Source organism: Oryzias latipes, chromosome 1, assembly GCF_002234675.1.
Source record: "Oryzias latipes chromosome 1, ASM223467v1".
Taxonomy (NCBI): domain Eukaryota; kingdom Metazoa; phylum Chordata; class Actinopteri; order Beloniformes; family Adrianichthyidae; genus Oryzias; species Oryzias latipes.
Window position 1 is genome coordinate 28,797,367 of NC_019859.2, and position 25,959 is coordinate 28,823,325.

The window sequence follows — 25,959 nt, forward strand, 5'->3', positions numbered from 1 at the left end:
TCTGTGTGGAGTTTGCATGTTCTCCCCATGCATGCGTGGGTTCTCTCAGGGATCTCCGGCTTCCTCCCACCATCCAAAAACATGCTTGATAGGTTAATTGGCAACTCTAAATTGTCCATAGGTGTGAGAGTGAATGGGTGTGTGATTGTGGACATTCTACCCTGTGACAGACTGGCGACCTGTCCAGGATGTCCCCTGCCTTCGCCCACAAGTGGCCGGGATAGGCTCCGGCAGCCCAGTGACCCCGAAAGGGACTACACGGAATAGAAAATGAATGAATGAAATATTTCTTTTATATTTTGAGCATCCATCTGTCTAAGAAACATTGAGGGGGAAAAACTCACAGAAATCATCTTTATTAAACATTCTAAAAGAAATGGTGAACAGAAGATAGAATGTGCTAGATTAAAATGAGCAGTCTAAACATGGGGCCCATGGTGTGCAAGCTTGGTCGGTCCTGCTCCCCCCACGCCTCGCCTGCTGATCCTCTCTGGACCTGAAGCAGAGATCCAGCAGATCATCAGGGATCAAGGTCTTCTAGCATAACCTTCACAAATGCACTTGTCCCAAAACAGATTTCATATTTCAGTCTTCCATTCCAAGTCCTTTACTTTGCCAGCAACTAAACAGCACTAATGCTGACCTGTGGCTGTAGGATAGGTTGAGGGCAGAGTACAACTCAGGGGTGGTCGGGGTTTGAACTCTGACCCTCTCACATAATCCAGAAACAGCAGCAAACCCTGACTCCATGGTTGAGGGCGTGACGGGAAAGCAGCCAGATATGTTGGAGGAGTCCAGGCTGCAGCGAGCTGGAGTCAGACAGGTGAGTATAGTTTGTCAAAACTGTCCATGATTGACTGAGCAGTTTCACTTACGGAGAGGAGAGCGCCTCCTGTTGCTAATGCTGGGATCCGCCTTCCCAAACTGAGGAGAGTCACGCAGATACAGCTGCTTTACTAGATCAGCCTTCTGCTGTTCAAAATCAAGGCGCTGCAGAGCCAAGATGGACAGTGATGAGCAAAGGGAATCAAACCTCTGGGGGTTTTCACAACACGTACATCTGCTTTTTTACCTCATGGCTGAGCCGGATAGCTGCGTCGGTGAAGGTTTGGCGCTCTCGCTCAAATGTTTGTCTCTGGTGGTGCAGTTCTGCCAAGCTCATCTGTAGACGCTCCCACTCCTCCAAGAAGTAAGAATCCAGGAGCTCAGGAGGTGGGGGGAAAGTAAGGCGATCCTTAAGGATGCAAGTGCAGCGTTTCATGTGTCAGAAGTTACCACGAGTCCAGGTGAATAATTTCAGGTCCTACCTGCAGCAGCTGCTGCTGTGACCTGACCAGCTGCTGCGTCTCTTTCAGTTCAGCCTCCAGCTGAGCCAGAAGCTTGTCATGGTCTGTGCCACCAACAGCTTGGAGCTTGCTCTGCACTCGCCTCCAAGCCTGAACAATTCCCCCAGTCACATGTTCTCCAAGCCCCACCTCCGTTTGATCCATGCTCTTGTCTGCAGTCTCACCTCGCATGTCTGACAGGAACTGAAAGGGTTTAAACAAAAACTCAGCTTTGATTTTGGTCTTCAATAAATATCCAAAGCAGTGCAACCCTCAAGAGGGCACAATCCAGTGTTTGTGTCTCAATCCGAAAAAATACAGATAATTGTGTTAGGAAAGCCATCAGATACAAAACCACAGCAAAGTCAATCATTTGAATCAGAAACAGAACTTTGATCAGTTAAGGCCCAGATTACCACAACCAACACCGGTGCTGTTGATCTATGGGTTGAAACTGGACTGCTGTTGGTGCAAGAAAGATAGAAGGAGTGCTCTTCAACAGAGAACAGGAAAGGCAGGAATGAAGGACTTGGAGTAGTAACTTGAAAATAAAAACTTTGACCTGAAACCTAGAGCGTTAGTGGACATGATGGAAAGATGAAAGATGGTACTCCTGTGTGTTCAAGAGACCAGATGGAGGAGAATTAGAAGAAGGAAGGATGAAGGACAGCAAAGCTTATAGATTGGAAGCAGCTTCAAGCTGTTTGCTGATGGAACGAGGATCATAGGAGGAGAGATGAAGGAGGAGTTTGATAAGAATGTTCTGGAGATGAAGAGAAGGTCAGAAAGGGTGATGAGTCGGAAGCTGGAAGTTGAAGGGGTGATGGTGATTGTTGTAAAGTGTAATGACCCCCCCCCCTACCCCACAGGTAGGATGTGAGCTACAGGAGAAGGAGAAAATCTGGGGGGAGATGGACAAGGAGATCCAATGCATCTCTAGAGGAGAGAAAGTGTTGATTGGAGCAGACTTTCACTGTCACAAGGGTGAAGTAAACAAATGATGAGGAAGTACATGTTGGAGTTTTAATGCACACCACAAATGAAAGCTTAGGTTAAACTGTCCTCTTTCGAGGTTGCAACAACTCATCCAACCTCAGTTTCTAAAAGCACTATGCATGGAGTCTGAGCCATTGATGATGCAGCTAAACCAGAAGGAACTGGTTTTGTTATGGTTAACCAGCATATTGTGGTCACCACTTTCTTGAAAAGATATACTAGGAGGTCCAATGAATCGCAAGACAGGATCCAGTCAACATGTCACACTTGGAGGGAACTACCAATCGGACCGTTTATGGCTAAGTGCTTACACCAGCCAGGCATTTATCCATATGGACTGGCTCTAATCAGCCTGTACTGATTCCCGGTTTTGTCTTTTCCAACTCATGTAGTTCTCTTTTGGAAATAGAAGTACCCTGCTTGAAAAGAAAACAGATTGTTTTTTATTTTACTCAACTTTACATAAGGAAAGAAATCAGATTTTGCTCGATAGAATGCCGAGATCAGAAAGTCAAGTTTTAAAATAAATAAACATGCAATCTGTTCATCCGGAAAATACAGGTGTGCCCCAGGGGTCTGTCCTAGGGCCTCTCCCCTTCATTACCAATGTTTTTCCTTTTGTTTACATTTCCCAAACATTCAAAAGTCAGTTCCACTTCTTTACCATTTAAACCCAGCTCTATCTAACCCAATGCTACGCTTCCACCTCTTCCCTCTCCAACTGCCTTTCTGCTCTTAAAATTCTGGTCCACCTCAATGTTTTTTAAACTGTAACAAAACTGAGCCTCTGCTTGACGGCACATCTAGTCTTCAAAACTAAGATTTAGTTTTGAGCTTGTCTTTAGCGGTGTAGCTTTACGCGGGATCTGATGTCAGACCGTGGAAAAAGTTAAAAGAATGAAGCTCAGAGAAGCGAGTCTGTCTGGCATCACTACATCTCCCATGATGCATTGTGTTAAAATCCAGCATCTCTGTGCTATTATCAGTCTTCCCTGTTAAACGTCCTGAAACCACAACGAACACACAAACGGTTTTTAAATCTTGAAATCAGAGGTCAACAGTTTAGTTGTCCTTCAAGGTTTGTGTTTATTAACAGCCAAACATCCCAGAGTTTGGTCCAAGTGATCTTTTTAACTAAAACATTTTTCTAAAAATGTCTGGATTGAAGGACAAATTCATTTTCAGACTTCAGTTACTTTTGAAAAATGAAAAGTTAAGCTTAAATAGAAGTAACATTTAAGAAACAGGATTAAGGTGAAGTGGCCAACAGACACAAACTAAATTGAAACAATTTAATCATCTAAAAAGAAATGAAACATTTTTCTTAAAGTCTTCAAAGACTTTATTTTTGATTTAAGAAGAGAAAAACAAATAAAAGTTCAACATGTTCACTTTTTGTGTAGCTACAGAAAACAAACATGTCATTTTTGTGTAAAATTGATCAAACATATTGTGATTATATTGTTCAAAAATTTCAGTTGCTTTTGCACCAACATTTAAAAAAATCTGGGGGAAAAATACATTACCATTTCAAAAGAGTGTTTTTTTGTGAGGTTTCATAAAATTGCATGTTAATAAACTGGAGGAAAAACCAACTACCTGGGTCAAATTTCAAATAATTTTAGTTGAAAATTATTACTAAAAACTAACTTCACTTTTATTACATCTTTTAGAAAAAACAGCTGCAACTTCCAGATTTTTCTGCCACAACTATCACAAAAATTCATGTGAGATTACAGAGGGATTGACATCAATGCAGACTCCGAGTTTCTCCTTTTTTTCAATTTTTGGATGCTGGTGTACCGCGGGATTTTTGTCAAGGAGAAAGTGTGCCTTGGCTCAAAAAAGGTTAAAAAACACTGAGCTAAGGTAACAGGAGCTGCAGGTTCCGGTAGGACAGTGGTTATGGAAAAAAGCAGACCTGCTTGTGAAAATAAGAAGGCAAGGCGAGTAAGAGAGAACAAGAAAGCGGATTGTTGGTAAGAGCAAGATGGAAGGAGAAGAGAAAAGAGACAGAAAAGAATGGAAAGTAGTGGTCTCAGGAGAGTGCAGAACATATGATGCGGCGATATGATGCTGTTATGATGATTACTGGTCATTTGATAAACTGTCCTCATAAGCCTGACATTTCTGATAAACTCTAATTAGCAATAGAAATGTTTTCTTTTGCAATGTCATGCCTTAAAGGAGGATGAAGGATGCGCACAGAGGGAGGGGTTGGCTTTGGCTGGTGTGCCCGAGCAGACCTGATACAGGCGTGCGGATGGAGATTGTGGGTGTGACTGAGGGAGAGAAAGAGAGAGAGAAGAGTAAAAAAAAAAAGAAAAAGAGGGGAAACATGAATGTTACTACTAGTTATAAAAGATTCATTTCAGTTTATTTTGTTTTAGTGTAAGGTAACTAAATTGTTGTGTTATGCATTTTGGTTATTGTCTGTTGTCTCTTGATTTGTCTGTCTTAACAAACCTGTTGTGGTTTGGAGGGTGAATTGTGTTTTTGTTTAAATAGGGAAAAGTGAACAAAGAATGAAAAGAATAGAAAAGGAAAATTGATGTTTCACAGAAAAGAGGATAATGATGGTATCCAGACATGTTGTAGATGATAAAGAGAAGAGGTTGATGTGCAGGAGGGGTTGTCCCACCGACAGCATCGCTCTAACCAAAATTATCAGAGGAATTTCAACCACCACCCTATGATGTTACCACTCCTGTGCATGCCAACACCAGATCTAAGGTAGACATGACAGACACTGATTGGTCACATGATATGGGAAAGGTGTTCTCACCTAAAGTACCATCAGTTTCTAAATTGACCGAAGGCTTTCCTATCAATGAAGTTCCCAATCCCTGTGATGGTCAGAATGAAGCGCGCACAACTTTTGTATATAGAACATGGACAAGGAGGATGTTAAAAAGGCAAAAGAAAGTGTCAGGTCTTACAAAGGAGGATGTTAATCAGTTTGTGGAAAGTTAGCAAAATTTGAGGAGCGCTTGATGATTACAGAATTTGAATGAGTAAAGCATTTAGAATGCACTGTGGAATGGCTCCCAATGATTGTTCGGAGCTTACCAACAGCATTTAAAAAAAATACCCTACACGCTGGATAAAGATTAGCGATTGGAAACTGAAGAATATCTAAATCATGCCCTGCACGCTGAGAAAGTAACTAAAGAGAAAAAAAAGGGGGTTGAAGACAGGAAACCTGTTTAATTGTGAGCAGGCAAAAGGCAGGGGCAAAGGTCACAAGGCCAGGGACTGCCTGAAAAGCCCCCTGGTAGCTACTATGGGAGGAGCAACCAGGCATGACTGACCATAGGTGCAGGTAATGAAGATTGTGATTCTACTGAAATCCTGAAGGTCGCAGTTGTCAGTATTGCAATCCTTAGACTGCCCAATAATCTACTGGGACGTGATGGAATATTGAAATTAAATTTGACTCTTGTTCCAGATGAAAGTGACAGCAAATAATGGTGAAACAAAGAGAAAATGACAAACTATCTACAATACAGGGAAGGGGAGAACCATTTTATTATCAAACTCTGGATCTCCCAAACAAGACACATGCAAAGCATGGGGATGCATTGCTATGAATGGCAAAACAAAGTGTGCTAAATGCACAAAGTGCAATGTCATCAGACGATTTGCATATTAGGTGCTCCAAAGGATCCACTGATGTAGGTTTTAATTGAAGGAACCCTTCCTGTTCAAATTAGACCATTAATGGAATACCGGCCCCTCAAAACTGATGCATTAGAGGGAATCAGACCTGTAATACACACTAATCACTGCAGGAGGAATTGTAAGGTTGTAATGAATTGCAGGTTGTAATTAAAGCTGTAGTTCAAAGGGCACCTTGTTTGCCAGGCTTTCACACTTTGTTGAATTCTTTCCGAACAGGCACCACAGTATTTACTGCGGTAGATATTAGTAATGTGTTCTTCTCTATTCCATTACAAAAGGACAGCCAATTTTGGGTTGCATTTACATTTGAAGGTAAAAGATACACTTACACCAGACTACCACAAGACAATTGCAAAGACCCCACCATTTTCTCACAAGTAATGACGACAAGGATGTCTAAATTCCAAACACTGGTGTTGGCCTCTCCAGATGAAGAAACATGTAAAAAAAGATTCATTAGCCCTCCTTGAACATCTGGCTGCAGAAGCAGACAGTGAGTAAAAGCAAGCTATGTAAGCTATGCAAACAGCAGGTCAAATACTTAGGATACAACCTTAGTGCTGGAGGACGCACTATACTGGAGGACAGAAAAACAGCAATCCTCCAGGCCTTAATACCCATGACAAATAGAGCAAATGATGTCATTTCTGGGATTGACAAATCACTGTCACATTTGGGTGCCAAATTATGCTGAAATAACTGCACCTCTTCAGAAATTAATATCTGAGGAAGAACTAAAAATGAGTTCTCCCTTACAATGGATGGAAGAAGCAGAGACTGCTTTTTGTAAAAGTCATCAAGCATTGCCTTGGCACTGCCAGACTATAGCAAGGAGTTTGTCCAAATTAGAAGACTGCAAAGGTCATTTTATGACCTCTGTATTGGTTCAGCAACATGGAGCAAAAATGAAACCAGTGGCTTATCTTTCATCAAAATTGGACAATGTAGCATGTGCGAGAGCGGTCATTGCAGCATCACTAGCTGTAGAAGCCAGAGCAACTATAGTGTTATTTCGTTCTTTAACGCTTAAGATGCCAAATGTGGTCTCAGATTTATTGTTGTAAACTAACTTGAACATTCTTTCCCCAGAAAAACACCTCATCTAAAAATTAGAATGATGTACCACATTGAATCCTGACACTCTTACCACTTCCTGACAAAGGTGCTCAGCACAACAGCCAGGAATTAGCAGAACAAACTGCTAAAAGCAGAAGTGACTTAAAAGACCAAATTCAAATTCGAATTCAAAGCACAAGCACTTCTCTCTTATGTTTCAGAACAGGCTGCTGAATTAGTGGCACTGACAGAAGTTGTAAGCTGATGAAAGATAAAGATGTTATTTATACTGACAACCACAGTATAGCTTTGCAACTGAACACATTTGCTCAACACTGGCAAAATAGGGGGATGGTGAACTCTATAGGAGGACCTGTAACACACGCTAAACTACTGTAAGCAGTCCAATTGCCAAAAACATTGGCGATCTGCAAATGCCCAGCACTCACCAAAAGACCCAGTTTTGCTGGGCACCGTATTTGCAGACAAAAGAAGAAGCTCAGAAACAAATACATGTAATAACGGAGGAACAGAACTTAATAGACAACGATACTCTGCATGAAATGCAAGTACAAGCACCAGAAAATAAAAATAAAAACCTTTATGGAAAAAGCATGGTGCAATCCGGAAAAATGACATTTATGTATGACCAACGTGAAAACGAATACTACCGTGAAATGTATATAAATGGGCAGTTATATTGACCTATGGGGTAACCCATGGGTCTCAGGAAAACAGGAGATGAACCAGCACAGCTGTCCTGCATTTGACCCGGTGACAGCTGATCACCTTTGATATGCAGGACCTCTGATCTGCAGGAGATGGGCCCTAAAACCAAAAAAGCTGTATCTCAAAGGAGCAATTGTTCTTTGAGCTTACTGACCTGCATTGTCTTCCCCCTCCCTTTTAGAAGCAGACCCAACACGTCTGTATTTAAGGAAACACCCTGATTTTCAATAACAGCAAGCTGGCAGACGTTTGTCAACTCAGAGCAAACGGAGAATTGCATGAGTGTGTTCCTGCCTGCGCTCTCGAGAAAAGACTGGTTTAGATTAGACCAAACATGAACCCTCCCCTGTCTTTAGTAAACCCCCAACCCCCAAGAATAGCCGAAAATAAGTTCTCTCTTGGCTTAAATAAAACGTCACCAATGATGTAGGTTTCATCTTCAGTCAATTCAAAAAGGAAACCCCACTACTGATTGATCAGTAAAACTTTAGAAAAGTTGATATTCAGAACATTTTTTAAATTTTATTTTATTCAGGAATTTAGTGATGGCCAGAGAAAATAACCTTAGCACATTAGTTCAGCCACCAACTGAAAAGCTGGCCCTCAAACAATTATGATCATAACCATGTAACTCCTCTCTGTAATTCTTTAACCACCCCCACCCCCCCACCCCCATACCCAGACCAGTGATTGTGACCTGCTCCATGTCGGCTCGCAGTGCGTGCAGCAGGGTGGCGAGGCTGTGCCGCAGCTTCATGGCCTCCCTCAGCTCTGCTTCTCTGCGCTCCAGCATCCCTCGCAGCGCTGCCTCCTCTCCCCTGCCAGCAGAAAAACCATCAACACACATCACAAGAGTGGAAACAGCTTTAAACTGGCAAAGAAACACAAGCTGAACTTTGGGTTCCCCAGCTATTGATTTTTCTTTGAAGACAGAAAGCAGCTTGTGGTTACAACTTGTAATCTGCGCAGGAAGACTTCTGTAGAGAAACTATTGATGGACCCTTCACACCCCCAACCCAACATTAGCGGTGCAACAAAAATGGAAAGCAATATCTTAGCCATCCAGAACTGTTTTGAGCCAGATGCCAGCTCAGACGAGGAAAGCCAAGATGTAGTCAACAAGATGATGCATCAGATTGAGAATGGAAGGGAGAAGGAAGGTAGCTGGTGGCCTGCCTGGAAAGCTTTTTCAAACAGCTTTTCTTTGGTCTGCTCCTGATTCAGTTTGAGGAAAGAAATATTTAGACATGTAATTTTAAGCTACAATTTCATATTCATATACACACACACACACGTACAAATACACATGCCCTCCATTTTAAGAAAAATGCCAAGAACATGTCAAAACACAAAGACTGGGTCTTTAAATGAAAGCCAAGTCATTTAAAATGATTGAAATAAAACTGATATTTCTGTCCACTTTCCAATGTTTTCCTTCATTGATCCCATTTCTGCAGAATGTTATTCCATCTCATGTCCATTAAAAAGAAGCTACATCTGACCATTACTAAAACGAAATGGGCGGGGCTACAGAAGGTGAAAAATTGTGCCGTCTGATCTGGATATCCAAAGTCAAAAATCACGTTTTTTTTCCCCCATTCATGTTAAGTGAGGTCTGCATTTGTTCACTACTTATTCAAGAAGATGAACTGGTCTTATCATTTTCCTTCAGAAAAAAACATTTGGTTTGTTCTGAACTGACAAAAACTAAGGACTTTATACCTGAAAACCCAACAGGGCCTTTAAATCCAGACTAACACATGACTGTAAAAGTGAACTGGACTGACTGAGCCTCCCATGTTTCAAATGAGTGGAAAAGATTTCTCTTTTACAGTCCACAGCATCCGTTTACTTTTCTTTGAATTTGTAGCTGCTCCTGAGCAGATCCAGGAGGCTCCATTATTCAGAGCGGATGGATGTTAAGTAACCGGGGAGTGCAGAGATCTCACCCTGTGTTCTGTTTCATGCATTTGCTCGAGATTTTACATTTGTGCAACTAAAGTCATTTTTTTTCCCTGATTAAACAACAAAAAAATCCTCTTACTTTGCAGTCGGCCTGAAGACTTTGCTCACTTCTCTTCTTCGGCTCTCAGTTGGGAAGTTCAGCATCTCCATGGCTGCATGAAAGATCCGAAACAGTCAAATGTCTGAGGAGTGTTTGAGGTGCAGTGGAGGTGTTGTGGAGGGATGGTGGGCCTCACAGGGAGCCTCCTCTCTGGGTGTGTGGGTCAGCTGGAACAGCTTCTCCTTCAGCCGCCTGGTGGTCAGTTCACTGCGCCTCAGCTCCGCCTTCTGCTGGACCGACTGAAGCTGCAGGTGGGAGGTCTGATGGCAAGAAGGAGCTTTCAGAGTAGAGCAGGAAGAAGCACCGACCTCCCATCATGCACTTGGCTTACCTTGGCCCGCTCGGTTCTCAGTGCGCCCTGCAGCCGGGCCACATGCTCATCCATCTCCTTCAACTGTTCCTGAAAGAGTTCATCAGTTCTCCACAACGATCTCATTGCTTCGGCTTCTTTGCTTCACCCACCCAGAGAGAGTCTCCACGGTCTCTGTGTCTCTCTTTGTCAGCCCACCGGGAGGCGCTGAAAGAACAGCCATTCAAGGGGTTGGGATCCCTCTCCAGGTATGATTCTACGCACCAAAGAAACACTATAATAAAACATAGTCGGACCATTGTTGATCATGCTTTAGCGCTTTTGGTGAAGGCTGATTCTGTACCAAAGTGGTCCTGACCCGCTCCACCATTCTTCTGTCCAAACCTGGCAGCCATTTGGGTGAAAACCTCAGAAGAACTTCTGAAATTTTTCGAGAAACTTGAGAATGTTACCACCACCTCCAACAGAACAAAGGGAATATCTACAGCTCTGCTGAAGTCAGATTCTTATTCAACGATTAGACACACACCTTAGAGAGAGTCACATTAAATGGGCTCAAACGCTGCACCACAGCAGAGGTCAGGTCTTTACATGCTGAGCGCCTGTGGGCTTCAGGTCAACACAGGCTGGACTTCACTTACATTCAAAGCAGAGCACTGGGGAAGACTTCAGCTAATCACTCTGGAAGCCGAACTGGGCTTGAACTGGTCAGAGACCAACTATCCAGATCATTTTTAAGAATGACTCCTCCTTCCCAGGATGTCAGCCAATGAGAAGAGAGTCACAAAAGAAAGGAGGAATCGGGACAATGACACACAGCCAGACCCACTCAGCTCATTAACTTCACATCACTTCATTTTTGGAGCAGAGGTTTTCCACACAAACCAACCAGCAGCTGTTGGAAATCTTTTTCGCATCCTTTATTTGACAAATGTGCTGAACACAAACTCCGCCCCGCAGTCAAGGTTTAACAAACTACACAGCTTCACATTGAAAAGCTTCATTAAACTCACTGGAGTGTTTAAACCATCATCAGAAAGAATCCTTTCACCTGCTTTCGTCCTGCACCATTTCAAAATACAATTCATCATGTTTGTTTTTAAAGTTAATAAAGGAACAGACAAATAGCATGAAAATTTGGTTTATTTGATACCAGTGAAACGGTTTCATGAAAAACGACAAGCCTTCAGGATCAGACATCAGTGTTACAGTAAAAGGCTGTGTGTGCGTGCGTGTGTGTGTCTGTGAGCAGGAACAGGGAATGGAAACAGGCAGGGGTGCAGGATGGGTAATAATTTAACAGTGTGCCTCCTGAAGCAGCTGTTCCATTTTAATGTTTCACATGTTTGCTGACACATAACCAGCTTTGATTGTTTTTGTCGTTTTCAGCCCCCCCCCCAGAGGGAGTGACGTCTCCGTGATGACAACTTCAGACTGGAAAAGCGGAACAGCTCGGTCCTAAAACCTTGTTCTGTGCCGCAAAAGCCTGATTAATCATTAGTCCAGTTAGAGTTGGGAACATCTGAGTCTTCAGTGGGGCAGACGGGAGCCACGACGGCGTTCATTTGGCAAACAAGTGGTGCTTCCCACCCCCCAGGCGCCGTGTGCACCAATGGAGAAGGAGGAACTGCTGGGAGACCGTAGGCCAGACAAACTCCTGCTGCTCCTGCAGAAACAGGTAGAAGAGAGGACTAAGCAAATACAAACTTGGTTCACCTGACATCTTCACCAGTCCGAACTTAAGATGAGACACAGCAGCCATCACCATGGAAACAACAGAAACTTGATGGGCAAAAGGTCAAAAGCTAGGAAGGCGTTTTGGACTGCAATAAGAGTGTTTGCCCTCCTTCCAGTGCAGGATCTGACTCCCAACTGTGGTCATTCTCTTCCTCGCACTGCATTTCTCAGCTTTTCAAAGCAACAAGTGCAGCAAAATGTTAGAATCCTCCAAGACAGCCAGCAAAGTCCTGCATTTCTTTACCACAAGAAGCAGAGGTGTGAAGGGCAGCCACCAGCTGTCAGGCGGAACGTTAGTCCAACAGCACCAAAATAAACAAGTCATTAAAAAAAATTAAATTGGATGTCTCCTGAATAATTTAATGTCTTATCTTTGTTGAAACATACTGAACAAAAGTGTCACCAAACCCGTCTCATTTATTATCAATGATGCTTAGAAGATAACCAGCAGTATTTTATAACCCCCCCCCCCCCCACACACACACACACCATGTGGTTTTCATGTGTAGCCTCAAAAACTTAGTTTAAGAGTCAAACTCAGCAGCGCCCCCTGCGGCCACAGCCTGATGCACAACAACGGAAGTCCTGCTCATCTGTTTCTGACGTCACGATCATCTGGACGAGAACTGATGATTCATAAAAATGTTCTGCGGGGGGGGGGGGTCCACCCACCTCAAAACAGAGAGCAGGACTTGGGGGGTCTGAAAGGATTGTCGCTGGACGGGACCCCCATCAGCAGCGGGTCCTTGGAGGCGTTTTGGAGGCAGTACTGTCTGAGATCCGCGGCGGCCTGGGACACCTGTAGACACGCGCATGCGCGGAGAAAGGGAGAAACAGACGTTACTGACGCGCACGCGCCTCAGTTCCATACTGAGAGGCGCTCGTTTGTGTGGAGCTGCGGCCGCGCGCACGCGCATTTGTGAGCAGCTATAAGCAGGAGCCAAAAGTGACAGTAAGACCGAACCCGGAGGAAACTTAACAACTTTGTGACACTTGTGGAACAAGTTAAGTGTCACAAAGTTGTGAAACAGCTGCTCCTCGCGGAGCTGCTCCCCGGCCGGACGCTCGCGCGCTCGAACCTTGATCCTGCGGACGCTGGCCTCCAGCCGTAGCTGCTTCACGGCCCTCTTCGCGCTCGCGAGGCTGCTGCTGGCGTTGTTGTTGGACATGGCGGCTGCTCTTTTACGCGAACGATCACCGAGGTGCGGAAACGAGTCCGAGCCGCTCCGAAGCTGTCCGACCGGGAAACGACGTCCACTCCTCGCTCCGCCCCCACACAGTCACACCCTAACTCCGCATTGGCCTGCTCCCTGTCAATCCAGCGACTGCCCCGCCCCTAAAAACACCAGCCCCTATTTACAGTTTCTTCGAGAGCAGAGGAGGGTCAACAGTGACCTTCAGGAACTGTGCGCGCGCGTAACCCGCGTGCATGAACACCTGTGATGGACATAAGGAGGACGAAGCTGCCAGCCCCTCCCCTTGTTTTGATCAAGCCCACGGGTGGGTGGGTGTGTGCAGACGGGGGTCAAAATTCACCAGCAATTTTCAGGTGTTTGCCCCGCCCAGAATGTTCAACAGGTGTTGTCACTTCCTGGCGTGAGACACATTGACGGGTCAACACTGGTTCATACTTGGATCTTTGTGCACTCAAGGCCAAAAGAGGCAGAACCCTGCAGCTGCTGACCCACCCCCCACCACTAGGGACAAACTCAGCCCGAACCACCAAAGCTGGGACTCCATGAGCGATGTGCTGAGTCCCCTCTTCCGTCTCCTGGAGGCCCAGCTCAGTTGATCCATGAAGTTGTTAAGGTCCCCCCGCCCTGCTCCGGCTCCAACAGCGGGGTGGGGGGGGTGCAACTCCTGCAGTCCTCATGCAACCATGCATTTACACACTTGTATTCGCTGGAATCCAAACCCCCAGTTTGGGCCCAGAAAGAGCAGAAATACCCCCCCCCCCCAATTCTAGTCCCACAGCCCAGTGTTAACCCACTGATTGAACGCTTCTCCTAAACCCAAGGCAGCTGCAAGGACAGATTTCCAAAAGTCTACAGGATTTAGTGATGTTCTTGATGTCTACATTTACAGGTGGTGACCTGGAGGAACGTGGGATCTCTAAAGGTGTAGCTGCTCGAGCTTTTTCAGAAAGAATGACATATTTCTGTAAGAAAAGCACGTCTGATCTTTATTCTCAGACATTTAATGGGAGAAAATATTTCATGATCAATTTACCACAAATGTGACAAGACAAAGAACAAAAGTCCGACTTTCATTAGAAAAACAAATCTTTAGTTTATAAGAAAAATATAACCAAATAAAAACCTTTTTTTACCCCCAGTGTTTGTAGTAACGCTGTTCTTTTCTCAGTAACAGTCATCTAATTACTGTTACCGTGAATTGTTTTAGTAAACCGTTCTAACCAAAAGCTCCACCAGCTGCTGTTAACCCAGAAAATGACTTTCTGTCAGAAGGAGGAACAGGGCGGGGCAACAACAGGAGACGCGATTATGATTGGCTGTGGCAGTGATAGGTTTTATGGAAGACTATCGTAGCCAACATTGTTTTACACTTACATTGCCCACCCACACACCGACACGCACAGATACAAACATGTACACACGTCTTCAGAAGAATCTTTAAAGAATGTAAAACCAGATTTTTCTTTAGATAGTAATCGCTCCTGTTCTTGTGGAATGAGGGTGGATGAGCTGCATGATAGAAACTCCATCACCAAAGTATTTGCGTTCAACACCAAACCTGTTTCACGGAAAACAGGTTTTCCCAACAGGTTGTGAAAACACAAATCTGTGTATCGGATGTTTAGTCTGACTAATGACAAAAACTTCAATCTACAGTATATTCAATTTTTATCAGCCAATGAAAAAAGTAAGAATTCAATTGATTTATTTTAAATCGGCAGTTACCTGCTGATCACCGCGTGTAAAGATCACTAAGGGACATCAGTACAGTTGCATCACTCTCTCCTGTCTCATCGTCCCGCACGTCTTTGGGTTTGTCAATGATTTGCTTGTTCTAAGTGACCGTCGTTTAAATCTTTAGTCGACTGGTTTCATGAAACTTTCCTTGTTGATGGAGGAGTGGGCTGCTGATGCCATCATTCTCAGTGACACCTACAACAAACTTGTTCTGAATGACAAAGTCCAGATGGTGAAAACTTTATCATAGATCCGGGTTATCAGTGTACATGTAAGGGGTAATGGCCGACGAAGTGTGCGTTATTACTTTTTAACGCACGCCGTGGAAGCCTGAATCGCGTCGGACGGTTGCTTCCGCGAAATGAACACCAGAATACAAGGGTGTTTTGTTCATGTTTAATTAGTTTTGCTCAGGTTGGCTGTGACTTCTCCTGGACCCCCCAGTTCTCTTGGAGATGAGCGGCGATATTTAGTTTTTATATCTTTTGAACTCCCTGGATCTGCTCCTGGGTTCGCCTCCACCGGCCGGCCGTACCAAGATTCTCTACTTTGTTCCCATTAATGAGAACAGCTGTTAGCAGGAATGTGGACAATCCACCTGGAGGATATAAGTGGTGCTTGATCCCAGAACCACTCAGACTGATGAAGCCACATGGGTGAGTTGTGAAAGGTTTTAGTCAAGATGCAATGACTTAACTTCAAGACATTATAAGACTGGCCTTTGTCCTTGCCGAGTGCAAAAAGAGCAGCTTAATCGCTCCCCAAGAGCGGCTCTGGCGATCCAGACTCCATCTGCAGGGCTTCCTCCACAGTGTCTGCAACCCTGAAGTCCTGCAGCTGCGCAGCCAGGAAAACCTTCAGAATGGAGGGCTGGAGGGGGAGGAGCAAAAGCGGATGATGAAAGCTCCCATCAGTAAGAGGCTCTGAGGCCTGTGGAGCTCACCTTCAGTCCTGAAAAGACCAGCCTCACGCGCCGCAGCTGAAACTGCCTCAGCAGGTCCTTCAGCTCACTGACCACGGTGTAGTCTATGGCGCTGACGTGGTGACAGTCCAACACCACCGATCGTGGGGGGGACACTGGAGGTTGGGCAGTCGGTTAGGACAGCAGCCGAGATCAAAGAGGTTTGTGTGTGAGTGCGGTCCTAACCCTGCAGAGCGTGAGCGTGGATGAAGCGGCTCAGGTGCTCTGTGGCGGGAAACGTCAGGCCGCTGCACGGCTGCATCACCAGCACGCCGTGATCCGATACCTGCAGCAGAGCGGGCACAAAAGACTCCTGACCACCAACCAGCCAGCAGGCATTCACAGACTAGCAGGACTCTACCTTTATCCGGGGTCTGGCCATGTTGTACAGCAGCCCAGCTCCAGACACGGCGACCCCAGCCATGATGCCGTACTGCACTTGCCAGAAACTCAACAGAAAGGTGATGGTGAACGGCAGCAGGTCCAGCCCTGCAGACCGGAGCAGCAAGAAGGAAAACACTGAGAAACGAAGAGGAGAAATAACTTTTGACCAAACAAATGAGCGTGTGAACCCTCTAAAGGAGAGGTTCTCAAAGTGTAGCCCGCGGGGGGAGAGTTTTTGTTGCCCTCAATAAATCCTAAATGATCGTTATTAAATCAGCTGAACATTGCTTGGAAAAATATTGTTTCGTGGTTTCTGGCGACATCTGCAGGAAAGCAAGATAATTACACTCAGGTGTCAATGGTACAGTGTATTAATTTTTACCACAGGAGGGCAGACAACATTTTCTTTTTCACTGGCTCTGTGAAGAAAGGAAGGACCTTAACGACAAAGCGGGAGGATGAGTGGGATTCGGAGACAGAGCCAGAACAGGTTCCTTTGAGGAAAAACGTTGTGTTGGCGAGGAGAAAAGGCGCTTTCAAGCCAAGTGGACAAATGGTTACTTCGTCGTACCTCATGGGCTGGACAAAGTCATGTGCCTTATTTGTAAGCATGTAAATGAAATGCTCAAAGAATTCAATTTAAATCATTATGTTGGGCCCACTATCACCATGTTTCCAAATCATAAAAACTGTGACAAATTTACCGGGAAGGAGCACAAATAAGCTCCAACAACACCAAGGAGGCCATGCTGCACAGCAGATATTAATGTTTACAAAAATGGCTAAATCCAGTGAAGCTGTGACAGAAGCTAGCTACGATGTGGCTTCGGAAATGGCCCAGTGTAGCAAGGGGAGTTTGTATGCTGAAAGTAGTTGAAATTGTTTGTCCAGAGCAACAGAAAAATTTGGAGGAAACAAGTCTTTCAAATAACAACTAGACAAGTAGAGGATCTGGGCAGCAACCTCCGACAGCATCTGGGAAAACATCTGGAGGACCTGGTTAACTGTATAAATGACACTTGGTCATTAAAGACATTAAAATCAACATTTTTCTGTTTATCCAATTTTTCCACAAAAACTATCCCCCCGTCGAATGTCGAGTTCCTAATGTGGCCCTCCGCTGCAAAAACTTTGAGAATCCCTGCTCAAAAGGATAATGAGGACCAGCAAGAAACTCCAGGTGAGTAAAAATAAAGTTTAATAATTAAAGCCGCAAGCGGCATTGTATGGCCCGCGGGCAAAATTCGCCCCTGCCGCCCGCTTTTACGCACCACCTCCACTATTGCTGCCCACCTCTACGCAGCACCACGGTCCTCACCACCCACCTTTGATCAAGGCCAGTCAAAGCTACATATGCTAATTATGCTAACTATGCTAGTTGTGCTAATGCTACTAAAAGTGCTAGCATTGCGATCTCTCTCTCCCCCTCTCCCTCCCCACACACACTAAATGTAACAAATAAATAAAAAATAATACGACAAAAAGGGGTTTATACAAATCTACACTTTAGTTTCTTGAAGCTATATAACCTCTTTTTGTGATAGTAAAACCTGTCCAACACAAAAAGCCTTCAGCTCTAATCTGTTTGCTCAGCTGTTGGACAGAACAAGTTAAAAAAAAAAAAAAAAAAAAAAAAAAAAAAAGCATTGCGATCAGCTACGTCAAGTGACTCGGAAAAACATATTGCTTAAAATGCTAATTACGCTAACTATGCTAGTTATGCGAATGTGGCTAAAGGTGCTAGCATCGCTATCAGCATCATCAACTCACTCAGAAAAACACATTGCTTCATTGGTAAGAGCTACATGTCATAAGTTGATAGAAAATCCCCCCTTTTCTGTTGATTTTATTTCCATAGCAACTATTTAAAGTATTGGTCACCTAGGGATAACAAACAGACGTCAGTTTTACACGAATCGGAAAAAATAAATTTTGGATGTCCTTAGCAACGGATGTTTTTTGCTAACCACGCCCACATTCCCTATATGTCCATATCTAGTGTTTTTCAATATGTTCAGTTCCAGCCATGGATGCATTCATTCAATTTTCACAGTATTTTATTGAAAAGCATAAGAGTTAGAACAGTATCCCACTTTTGCGAGCTTGCCACATGCATGCCATTAAAAATCTACAACTTCAGATTAGGCCGGTTGATCCATGATCGTAAGATTGCAGGTTCGATTCCCGCCTTGCACACCCATGTGTCGAAGTGTCCTTGGGCAAGACACTGAACCCCACCTTGTCTTTAGTGGGAGGTTAGCGCCAGTGTGTGAATGTGTGTGTGACTGGGTGAATGGGTCTGTGACTGTAAAGCACCTTCAACCTTGTAGGTAGGGATAAGTATGACAAAAAAATGCCAAAGAGGCATAAATGGACCAGTTGTCAGGCAGAATACAGGCAGGACTGCCCTGCACAACGTTGTGCAGATGTTTCAGAGAACGGATCCGCACTCCAGTTTACAAGCCTGTCCTTCAGGGACTTCAGGGTACCAACACTATGACCACCTACTGTGCACGCTCCACATCCTTGCCACGGCGCAGTAATCCAGCATGGGTGCCACGGCGCAGATGATGACTACAGCCAGAGAAGCCTTGGGAATGTAGTAGAACGCTGGCATGAGGAACTCCAAGGAGAGCAAGACAATCACACCTGCAGGAGGAAAGGAAAACATGAGAAGACACAAAACACAGACTGCAGAAGACGGTCTGAATCCAAGCAGATCAAAGACTAGAGGCTGTATTTACAGCATGGTATGAAACGGTGAGGGAAAACATCTGAGCTGGCACGAACCACACAACACAGTTTGGTCTGACACAAATGTTTTGGAGGTAAAAGTAAAAAAAAATTCTCTGGTCCAAGTCTCCACCTCTGACAAACATTAAGGTTCCCAAGAGGCTTCCTTCAGACCTTTTTTTATGGCCCGCAGCAGCAGTCACTGACTCCAAGGACCATATCGTTTACGCAGTTGGAAAGATTTCTGCGCCTTTGTGTGAAAATTTGAACCCCACCACATCCTTGAAAAGTCACCAAAATGTACACACACCTAGGATAAATTGAAAAGGAATTTTCAACAAAGTCAATGTCACCCCCCTGAAGATGATGACATCACGGCGAGCAATCCCGTATAAATTATGAATGGGCCGAAAATCGCTTATGCGCCCAAAAATTTTTTTTTTTCAAAATACAGTTACGAAACCAAATCAAACGTTTCGGGGATATCCCAAGAAAGTTTTGACATCAATTTGGGACGGCCACATGATGTACGGCTTGGCGAACTCTGAGAACTGGCGATTTTCATGTTTTTCGAAATGCTGAACAAAACAATGTAGCATACGACAAGATCGATAAAGGAATGTGGGCGAGGTAAAAAAAAAAAAAAGACAGCAAAGAAATGTGCTGACTCAGCAAAAACGAAAAAATTCGGATTTTCTTTAAAGAATTGACTAACGAAACCATTATTGTCGGCGATATTCAGAGGAAGTTTTGAAATTATTATGGGATGGCGACATGACCTACAGATGTGCTAAAATCTGTTTTGTCTAAAAATGTCTACAACATTTTTTTTGCGAGCAATTGTCACGAAATTTCAGAAATGCAGCTAGCATAAGTCTACAACTACCTCTGGAGTTTCGTCGACCTTTGACCTCGGGAGTAGGCCACCATCTTGAATTTAAAAAAAAAAAAATCACCTTTACTACCAGATACAAACGTAAATCTTTTGGGCATCAATGGCAAGCTACTGTGCAAAAAATGTTGCAATAAGAAGTTGTAGATATTTGACGAAATGCGTAAAGCAAGCTTACAAAAATGGCGTACTATTATAACTCTTGTGTTTTTTAATAAAATACTGTGAAAATTGAATGCATGCATCCATGGCTGGAACTGAACATATGGAAAAACACTGGATATGTACATATAAGGAATGTGGGCGTGGTTAGCAAAAAACATCCATTGCTAAGGACCTCCAAAAGTTTACATTTTCCGATTCGTCTGAAACTGATGTTGATCTGTTTGTTATTCCCGAGGTGACCAAATCATAAAATGGTTGCTATGGAGAAAATGGGGGGGGGGGGGGGGGACAGAATGCCCGTGATTTTGAAAAAGTAGATTTCCTATTAACTTATGACTAACCAATGGAGCAATGTGTTTTTCTGAGTGAGTTGATGATGCTCATCACTAGGCTAGCACTTTTGGCCACTTTAGTGTAACTAGCTTAGTTAGCATAACTAGCATTTTAAGTAATGTGTTTTTCTGAGTCAATTGATGATGCTGATCGCAATGCTAGCACTTTTAGCCACATTAGCATAACTAGCATATTTAGCGTCTTGAGCAATGTGTTTGTCTGAGGCAGTTAATGATGCTGATCGCAATGCCAGCACCTTTAGCCACATCAGCATAACTATTATAGTTAGCATAATTAGTATATGCAGCTTTAAATAGCCTTGATCAAAGGTGAGCGGTGTGGGCGACGGTGCTGTGTAGAGGTGGGCACCGATGGCGCAACGGTGGTACGTAGAGGCGGGCGCGGGGAGCGCCTGGAGGCCATACATGGCTTTAATGTTTTTAAATATTTGTCAGTTGTGCCTGTGTTTGTTTTTTTGTAGGGGTGAGCCTCACTAAAAACATACTCCTGTTTTTATGGAGTTAACTGTTTTGCTGCTCCACAGCTATGATCCTGTGCTGAGACAAACGTCTATCGATCCATTTTCCAAACCCACTTAAGCCATTTTCGGATTACAGGGATACTGGAGCCTGCAACTTTTCAACTAGAAAAAGCCAGTCATTTACCTAAAAGAAAAGGTATCTTTGTGAATCCTCTATCGTATTTATAAAGGGTTTGGATCCATTAATTGGCTTCATTTATGCTCTGATGAAGGTCTTGTTTCGTTCTATCATCTACTGGACAGATGAGCTGGACATGATGCAACACAGACATCATTAAATCTTTCTGTATTCTTTATATTTTCAGATTTTCTGCTCTGGCCATACGGTGCTGTACAACTCTCACCTCCCCACAAGAAAATCCTGGTTGAAAACCCAGCTGGGATCTTTCTGTGTGGAGTTTGCATGTTCTCCTACTGCGTGTGTGGGTTCTAGACTGTCCCTTAGGTGTGTGGTTGTGGGTCTCTGTGTGGACTTGTGATGAACCCCGCCTTCACCAGGCTCCAGCTACCCTGTGACTCTGAAAAGCACCAGGTGGGCTTAGAAAAATAGATGGATGTCCTTTTACACTCCTGAAGAAAATGAAGCTGTAATGATGCAGAATGCCACAAGAGGGCAATAAAGACTGAAAGATGGCTTCAGCACTCACTTGTGAGGATCCCTCCTGCTGGAGTGCAAACCCCCGTCTGAGAGTTCACCGCGGTCCTGAAGGGGAAGGAGGGTGGAGGTTGAACCTCTATAGAACCGTTATACTCACTGATGTTGCAGACACACACACACACAGTGTTACACACACCTCCCAAAGCTGCCGGTGACGGGGTACGCTGATACAAAGGAGCCCATTATGTTGGTCACTCCGATTGCCAGCAGCTCCTGGTTGGCGTCGATCCTGTAGTCGTTCTGACTGGCTGAGAGACAGGAAGTGAGAATCACAGCCCAGGGAAGACTTCCTGTTAAACCTGCTCACACTTACCGAATGCTTTAGCAATGGCGATGCTCTCCAACAGACCCATGAGGGGGATCAAAGCCAGCCCCCCACCAAAGTCCTGAGGAGAACACAGTTATGTTTGACAGCTCCACATATTCCAGCTCTTCCTCCCATCCTCACCTTCAGCATCTCTCCAAAGGAGACGGTGGTCCCGTTGGATGTGGTATCCGAGGTGGGTGGGGGCCTGAAGGGTGGAAGTCCCTGTGAAGTGTGACCGGTGATTGTGAAGAAATAATGGCCGTACGCCTCGCAGGAGAAAGCAAACAGGGAAGCTGCCACGACCAGCAGGGCGTTACGCACTGTCCAGAAGGAAGAGGAGAGAAATCTGAGAACAGGAAATGCTACTTTCAGCACATCAGCGTCTGTGACACACAAATACTGACTGGTTGCAACTGTCCAAATGAACTTCCTGGCCATTCTGGAGCAAGAGGCGGAGTCATTGGAGACCAGGTTGGACTTCATGAAGGTCAGCATGGTGAGCAGACACAGACAGAGCAGGCCCATCACCACATCGCCTGTTCTGGCCTCTGGGATCTTGTAAAAGGTGTAGTAGACCTCCAGGAAGAACTGATGAGGGACCCCCTGGATTCCCAGAATATTCTGGACAGGAGAACAGCAACGGGAAACATTGACAAACATCAACAAGAAGAAACTGGAGGCTTTGCTGCACTCTGTCATGAGAGGACAACCTGCTGCTGTTTTTCTGGACACTTGTTTCATCCTTTGCAGATAACTAAAAATCCAGCTCTGAATGTTTAAAAGTGATCTATTATTGCAATTGTTCCCAAGTAAAACAACTATAAATTAAATTATGGTTTTAGCAACACTTTCCTGACTGTCTTCAGGCCAGGAGCATGAGGAAAGGTGCAGCCTTTTTTCACATGTGCAGGTCCCTCTCAGAGACATGAAACCCTTAAAGCAGCTCAGTAAAACAGACACATGTCCATCAAATACTTTTGTCAAACACAGCATTTCATGTTTTCCTAAGAAGACATTGATTTTTTAAAGCCACAAACACTAAAGGCGAGCCTTCCAACTCATGAGTTGTAGAATGTAAAAGTATCTGGAAATGATAAACAGTCATGTTCCTCCTCCATGAATGTTCCTGTTCTGACGCTTCCATATCCTTTTATATTTAGCCTCTGGTGCTTTTATTTTGAAAATCTTTCATTGAACATCAGGTTTAAACATGGTTATTATCATGTTATTCCACAGAACTTGAATCTTATTCAATCTTTATTTTTGTTATGAATGTGGCAACCACAATGTTTGGTTTCTGCCCAGAAGAGAAAAGGAAAAATATATTTTTGTACATTAATTATTTATTATTTCAGTGAATTCCTGCTTTTGTTCAGATTAACAGCAGCAGTTAAATAGGAATAGGAATGACAGATCACATAATTAGGGCAGAGAAAATCCATTCCTGACTTGATTTGTCAATGTTTCATTGGGGCGAGTTTGCTTCAGCTGATGGTCCTCTGTTGAACCGTGTGTCTTATTTTGAGAGGAACTCAAGTGTGCCTTTGTTAAATTCAGAAAGAAATATTCAATTTTCTCTTCATATTTCAATGTTTTCTTCATAAAAAAACTATAATTTGTCTGGATAGAAAATCCAGTAAGAACAGAGCAGTGTTGCACTCTTTGGCTTTGCTGTTCGCTCTGGGTTCTGATCACAGAGAAAGACCAGACGGACAGTTGCAGAGTTCTGGTCGAACAGAACGGATGAGCTGTTTGGTGACTGAATCCAAGCGCCTTCAAGGAGACACAAAGACGCTTGATTGGTTAGAATCCAATCCACTCAGCATGAACCCTCTTGTCTGTGATTGGCTGGTTTGGTGGCACATTTGTAATGCTGACCTCAGAGCGACTCAACAGAAGCATTTGACAACAGTTGTGTGAAATAATTCAAACTTATTCAGGTTTCTAAAGGTCATTAATGAAAATATGGATTATATAACCAGAGGAAAGACATTTTGAAAACATGGACGGGATTTCACACTCAAAAATGACAGATTTTCATTTGCAGCATAGAAAGTTGTATTTATGGGAGATTTTGATTTTGATTGCTCTTACTTTAGTGTCAAAAATGTGACTTCATAGTATTGGAGTATCTCCCTGGGCCGTTTATCTTTAGGGTTTTAATGCTACTAAATGTTAAAGTGTTGCAGTGTGGTCACAGTTCACTTATGAAATCCAGTATATAGCCACGTACAGCTGGAAACTGAATGCTCATCAGTCTGCGTGGGGAGACATTGTTGCGCTGCCGTCGTCCAAACTCACCTTAACCTGGCCGAAGCCGATGGTGACGGCAGCCGCACAGGTGAAGCCTTTGATCACGGGGTACGAGATGAAGTCCAGCAGGAAGCCTGCAGAGACCAGCGGCACAGACACTCAGAGACGGCGTGCATCAGCAACAGCTCCTGGTAGGTTTCTGTCGTCTGCAGCGGCAGCCAGGCTTCAGGGGGTCTGACCTAATCGGAGTAACGCCATCGCCGCCTGAACGAGTCCACAGAGGAGGCTGAGCAGCACCGCTCTGTGGGGCTGCCCCCCCACCACAGAGAAGCACAGGAGGGACATGATGGCTGTGGGACCCAGGGTCACATCCTTCGAGGTTCCGAGGACGGTGTAAATGAACCCCCCCATGAATGCAGAGTAGAGTCCGTACTGCAGACAAAACAAGAACACCAAAGTTTGTGTGGACGATGGTGGAGACTCTGTTTTACTGAATCTGCCCTTAAGGTGGTTTGACTTTCTGTCAGGATCTGCTCAGGTTCTGACCATCCGACCCACAAACTGCAGGAACTAAAGGACTGGCTCTTAACAAGGAAATCTGGCAAAAACTCTTTTATTCAACACCAACAGACCTTTATTCTAGATTATTATTTTCTGCAATCATGAAAAGGTGATATTTTTTTACCTAAAAAAGCATTAGGACCATGTTTTAAATGTAAACTAAAGTTATAAATGACAGTAACAACAGCTTGAAGAAGCAAACAGCTTAAATGATCAATAAAATTACATAAGACTGAACATTTGAGCCAAACCTGAAGCAAAAAATGAGAAAAAGCCATGAATCCTGTGGAGAAAAGGAGCCGGGCTAACCTGCACAGGAAGACCTGCCACCTCAGCGTACGCCAGCGCTTGAGGAACGACCGTCAGCCCAACCGTGAGGCCGGCCAGCACGTCCATCTGCAGGTAGCTCACTTTGTATCTGGGTAACCAGGACAGGATGGGAAGCCAGGTCTTCAGAGAGTTCCAGGAGCAGCAGCTCCAGCCCGAAGGCCTTCTCACCCACGACCGATCCATCCCACAGGGTCAGAGGTGACGGGCCGAGAGCAATCACACACGCGTTCAGAGCGCTTCGTCCTTTTGGGGTGCCCAGCTGTCAGGAAACTTGCACACCAGCCCGCCTGTTTGTTTGCTCTTCAGACCAGTAGAACAACCTGAGCACATCATAAGAGTAGACACCCTGTGATCATCACCTGACTTTGAAAAGAGGCCAGGTGATCATCACCTGAAAGGTGCATGCACCTGCGGATCCTACAGTACCTGCAGCTGTGTCCCACAGAGGAAGGGGCCTCAACTGAGCCTCAAGACCCCATGATCTCTGTGGAAGCCGTCAGAATCTGAGAAGCAACAGATGTGAAACGGATCAGAAACAAAGGAAAATAGAATGAAAACTACTGGATATAAACAGAATAGAAATCAATCAGAAGAGTAACGGAATAACAAAGAAACCGATCAGAATAGAAATATAAACACAGATCAGAACGAAAGAAACAGAATAGAACCTGATTAGAATAGAAACAGATAAGAATGGAATAGAAACGGAATGGAAGCAGATAGAAAACTGATCAGAGTAGAAACAGAATAGATTAAAAAGATCAGAATGGAAATAGAAACACAGATTAGAACGGAGTAGAATAAAAATAGTATCTAATCTGAATGAAACAAATAACAGAATAGAAACAGCTCTGAATAGAAGCAGAATAGAAACAGATCAGACCTTCAGTCTTCTTTGAGTCCATCAGCTGTGATTTTCAGGTTCATTTATTTTGTTAACTTCCTCAAATCGGCTCCTTTCACGGCTCGAGACGAGTTCCTGTTTCTCCACTCACGCGGCCGTGGTCAT

General features: G+C 44.3%; 3 protein-coding genes across 4 annotated transcripts; all 3 read right to left on the bottom strand.

Annotated features, from left to right (window-relative positions):
- Nucleotides 1-336: 336 nt before the first annotated feature.
- On the bottom strand, nt 337-10,894 carry LOC101170653 (afadin- and alpha-actinin-binding protein B). 2 transcript variants are annotated; one of them, XM_004066222.4, is made up of 12 exons: nt 10,692-10,894; nt 10,506-10,582; nt 10,315-10,418; nt 10,184-10,246; nt 9,989-10,112; nt 9,832-9,904; nt 8,485-8,605; nt 1,308-1,529; nt 1,073-1,234; nt 876-990; nt 644-809; nt 337-496 (listed from the first exon to the last, which is right to left on the bottom strand). In XM_004066222.4, exons 2-12 carry the CDS (start codon nt 10,555-10,557, stop codon nt 406-408), a joined length of 1,293 nt encoding a protein of 430 aa, XP_004066270.1. In that variant the 5' UTR covers nt 10,558-10,582; nt 10,692-10,894; the 3' UTR covers nt 337-405. The 2 variants fall into 2 exon arrangements, with proteins under 2 accessions (XP_004066270.1, XP_011477433.1); XM_011479131.3 differs by having other exon boundaries at nt 10,184-10,252; nt 10,692-10,892.
- A 393-nt stretch (nt 10,895-11,287) lies between these two features.
- On the bottom strand, nt 11,288-13,172 carry LOC101155257 (guanine nucleotide-binding protein G(I)/G(S)/G(O) subunit gamma-5). The gene is made up of 3 exons (XM_004066161.4): nt 12,979-13,172; nt 12,572-12,698; nt 11,288-11,828 (listed from the first exon to the last, which is right to left on the bottom strand). Exons 1-2 carry the CDS (start codon nt 13,066-13,068, stop codon nt 12,573-12,575), a joined length of 216 nt encoding a protein of 71 aa, XP_004066209.1. The 5' UTR covers nt 13,069-13,172; the 3' UTR covers nt 11,288-11,828; nt 12,572.
- A 2,038-nt stretch (nt 13,173-15,210) lies between these two features.
- slc26a11 (solute carrier family 26 member 11) lies at nt 15,211-25,948 on the bottom strand. Its single transcript, XM_020705324.2, has 15 exons — nt 25,834-25,948; nt 25,377-25,453; nt 24,930-25,270; nt 24,299-24,491; nt 24,108-24,193; nt 22,211-22,427; nt 21,948-22,126; nt 21,813-21,885; nt 21,636-21,747; nt 21,489-21,544; nt 18,686-18,826; nt 16,155-16,282; nt 15,980-16,079; nt 15,776-15,909; nt 15,211-15,702 (listed from the first exon to the last, which is right to left on the bottom strand). The coding sequence occupies exons 3-15, from the start codon at nt 25,131-25,133 to the stop codon at nt 15,583-15,585; spliced, it is 1,743 nt and encodes a 580-aa protein (XP_020560983.1). The 5' UTR covers nt 25,134-25,270; nt 25,377-25,453; nt 25,834-25,948; the 3' UTR covers nt 15,211-15,582.
- Between the last annotated feature and the right edge of the window lie 11 nt (nt 25,949-25,959).